At 32.3% G+C, this 3,837-nt stretch overlaps 1 protein-coding gene across 1 annotated transcript; it reads right to left on the reverse strand.

Moving 5' to 3' along the window:
- Positions 1-506: 506 nt before the first annotated feature.
- LOC124356275 lies at positions 507-1,329 on the reverse strand. Its single transcript, XM_046807463.1, has one exon. It carries the CDS (start codon positions 1,267-1,269, stop codon positions 586-588), a length of 684 nt encoding a protein of 227 aa, XP_046663419.1. The 5' UTR covers positions 1,270-1,329; the 3' UTR covers positions 507-585.
- Positions 1,330-3,837: the final 2,508 nt, after the last annotated feature.

The raw sequence follows: 3,837 nt of genomic DNA on the forward strand, positions 1-3,837 counted from the left end.
GTTTTAGTGAAGATGATTGATGTAGAATTCTTACCTCCATACAGGAACTGACAGATTAATCTAGTGTGTAACAGAGATTAACTGCTGATTGCGGACATCAGTGGTGTTGACTACAAACATACCCTGATAATGATCTCTTGGCGATTGTTGTTAATGATGTTGACTTTAAATCTCAAGCGACTTGGTTATCAGTAATCAAACACTTTGACATGAACGTTGTTCTATCATCAAAAACGTAAAAAGAATAATAAGTATTCATATAATTGCTGATTTGTTAAAAGATGCGTTATAAATATGCACCATTAAATTGTATTGCTTTTTATTTGACATTCTATTATTAGTCAATGAACTATCTGAGACATGAAATTATCTACTTGGGTTGGTATTCTTACAATATTCAAAATACTTTATTATAGCTAATCCTAACATATGAAAACTTTAAAATTGTTCGTACATAATGGCAAAAGAAAATAGCAATTTGAGAAATGTAATACATATCAACAAAGTTCTGGGTTATAGACATCATTATATTTAGTTATTAAAAATATAAATATACTTTTTTCTGTGCATGTCTACTTTTAGTAATTAGAAATAGTAGGCGATGTCACATATATAGTGTTTGTTCATAATTTTATAGAGCCTTTTAGTTAACTTCTCCTCTAACCGACGTTGTAAATCGTCCATAAATCTGATTACCAGTAACTCCGATATCTTCTCAAATAACCAGTTAAGAGGGCCCAGGCCAGATATTTCCAGTTCTATACCATCGAGATATTCAACCTTTGATGTGTCCAGGACCGCCTTGCAGTTGTCATCATTCAGTTGTAAGGTTATAACGAGCATCATGGAGAATCTCCGGACAGTTATAAGGACGTCTCCAGACACTCTCGCGCTCAGGAAGGTTGCTGTGTAGTGATCGAAGTAGACTTCCATCTGGCCAAGACCCAAGTGGAGTGTGAAGGTGGCGCTGGTCGGTGTCGAAGATAGAGTAGCATCTCCCGTCCTCTTCACCGATGAAAGATATCTGACACTCCCCCCGGTAGCTTTGAAATTTCCCTTAGCTTTAATCCACCTTGACACTCTCTTCTCAAATTTGTCCTCATAATCATCCAGTGGAAAAATGTCTGTCCCGTCGTAAATGATCGAGTTCCGCAAGTCTACGAGCATCTGATCAATCTGTGCGTTAACATTGACTTCACGATCACTGTCACAAAGTAACGGAAAAGGACAATATATAATCGCAACGACAACTAGTAAAACTGAACACATCCTGCTGTAGAAATGGGACGCGAATAGATACTGAGTAAAGTGGTTTGCAGCTAGCTGTGTCTGTTTTATAGCGCTCATCTTCAGCTGTTTGTTGAGTTACGTAAGAAGAGTGTTATTTAAAGAAAAATTGGGATTAAGATTGTTTAAATGCAAACAAGTGGCTGTAATGGTAGCTTGTTGATTTTTGTCAACTCTTTTCCTTGATACGTACTGATAAGGAAATTCTCTTGATACACGTAAAACTTTACCGCATACAACCCTAGTAATATTCGCAAAAAACCATGACATAATTGCGGTGAGAGTCTGGGCGTTGTTTGTTACTTTTAATTTAAATACCTCTTATCACTTTGTGTATCCTTCAATAATTAAGGAATCCAAAGTCTTAACAAATTATTTCAGTGCCTTAAAGAACTAAATTAGTATTTGATTATACATTTGCTCTTATATATATATATATATATATATATATATATATATATATATATATATATATATAATTTATTATATTAAGTCATTTACCTTAATAAAATAATTTAGAAACACAATAGTAGTATCATCGAGTTGGTCGTATAGTCTTCCAAATTAACACACTTGTTCATTCGATCCACTAAACGTGAAGTAATTATACTGCAGTACAGGTAAATTTACCAAATTGATATGTTTTCTTTAACATTGCAAAAGATACTTTTGACTACAATCTATCTGCTCATAACATTTTACTTTCAAAAAGTGTCTTTGCTATTCTGGAATAAATTTCTTCATTAGTCTCAAGAATAGCCATACAAGTCTAGGGAGCTAAAATTCTGGGTCGGGTTCAGCGAAAACCTGTTATCAGCATTGATAAATTTTTATTAACAAGTTATAACAAACACTATTGTACTATTGTCATATCCTGCCGGCCTTGATATTTATCAAGGAATCTGAATACGTCAAAAACACAAATGCAGATATACAAGAAGAAGAAGAAGAAGAAGAAGAAGAAGAAGAATGATTTTATTTCTTGAGAACACATTTTTACAACAAATACAAAATACAGCACTGATCAAGAATTAGTTACATTTGAGTATTTAACTACACACTAATAACAATGTATACTTATAAACTACTAATACGTATTTTTTAAAAAAACACTGCAATTTTTCTCAAGAAAATATAGGGCCTCTAAGGCAGAGCCTGATTAGAGGTTCCTTCTGCTCACATTAAACATTGAAAATTGAGCGTTCAGAAAGCACTAGTTTACAATGTTGTCGGTTTTTCAAAAAAGCCTCTAATTACTAAAGATATGGAAATAATATACATTTTCAACAAATGTACCCATCACAGCAGATAAGGGACTAGGCATTTTTTTATAATTTATACTAACAAACCAACGAAATACACATTTTTCTCAAATGCTGGTGGATTTCAGTTCACAACGTTCACAAACGTTTTGTGAATTTTTACCGGAAGGGAGTTATTAAATTAATTTAATAATGTAATCATGTACCGTTGCTATAAGAAAACTCAATAAATTTGATTGATCATAGCCGATATTGAACTTTTTTAGCCCATTCAACTTTGTTAAATATATACAATTACATTTTCTATATACGATTAAATATTTAAATTAACCCTCGGTACTGCAAGTCTCTATCTAAGTCTATAATCCCTTCCATTGTAATTGCTCAATAAATGCGTTAAAATTATATGTTAACGGTTAACTCTACGTTATTTTTTACGTGAATTTATAGTATAAGATAGTTTATAAGTATAAAGAAACATTTTGTTTGAAAACAAGATGTTATTGGATAATACAAATTTAATATGTTCCACATTAAAGTAGTATTTCATTGGAATATGTTATTAGGTCAAACTTTTTGAAACGGAAAGCTTTATCACAGACTCGTGATTAGCACCGTTTGTCTCCTGCGTTATCTGCGAAGACAAATTGATACAATAAATCCTTTACTTTAATTCCTTACCATCTGTTCCATTTCATTTTGTTCCAAAAGACCATTGTGTCTTTATTGTAGTTATTTATAAAGCTTATGAATATAACATTGACCCATCACCGGTTTTTAATAAATCAGAAATATGAAAGCAAGTAGCCTTATACGCTATTCACCGTAAGAAAAGTTTTGAGGATTGCTATGCAATGGCATGGTGAATTGTTATTAAATTAGAAGGCTTAAATGTATCTCATATTGCAAAACAATGTTAAAAATAATAGTGGTACTTATATACAGGGCTTAGTTAAGTATCATTACATTTATGTAGCTTGTTTTTTCTGAATAAACCACAGTTTTCTCAGAACTGCTTTAAACGTGTAAGAGCAGTTCCGTGTTGTTTACCTGGACGTGAATAAGTATCTGGTGAATCTCACAACGTTGGGAGCTCCTACTGTGTTCTACCTTGTTGGAACCTACTATAACTACATATTGCAAGTGCCTTTATTGGTGGTTCAGTAGGGGTTTACGTAATATATATATTTTAAACTTGACAAATAAGAAATATTCTCTTTAGTAAAGAGATTAAAAAAGAGCGCCGGTTTGGTATATGAAATTAAGGGATTTATTTTAGTAAAAAATT

This window comes from Homalodisca vitripennis, chromosome 1 (genome assembly GCF_021130785.1).
Source record: "Homalodisca vitripennis isolate AUS2020 chromosome 1, UT_GWSS_2.1, whole genome shotgun sequence".
Classification (NCBI taxonomy): domain Eukaryota; kingdom Metazoa; phylum Arthropoda; class Insecta; order Hemiptera; family Cicadellidae; genus Homalodisca; species Homalodisca vitripennis.

Coding starts and splice junctions, on each gene's coding strand:
- LOC124356275 (XM_046807463.1), bottom strand. CDS start 1,269: ATGTGTTCAGTTTTACTAGTTGTCGTTGCGATTATATATTGTCCTTTT.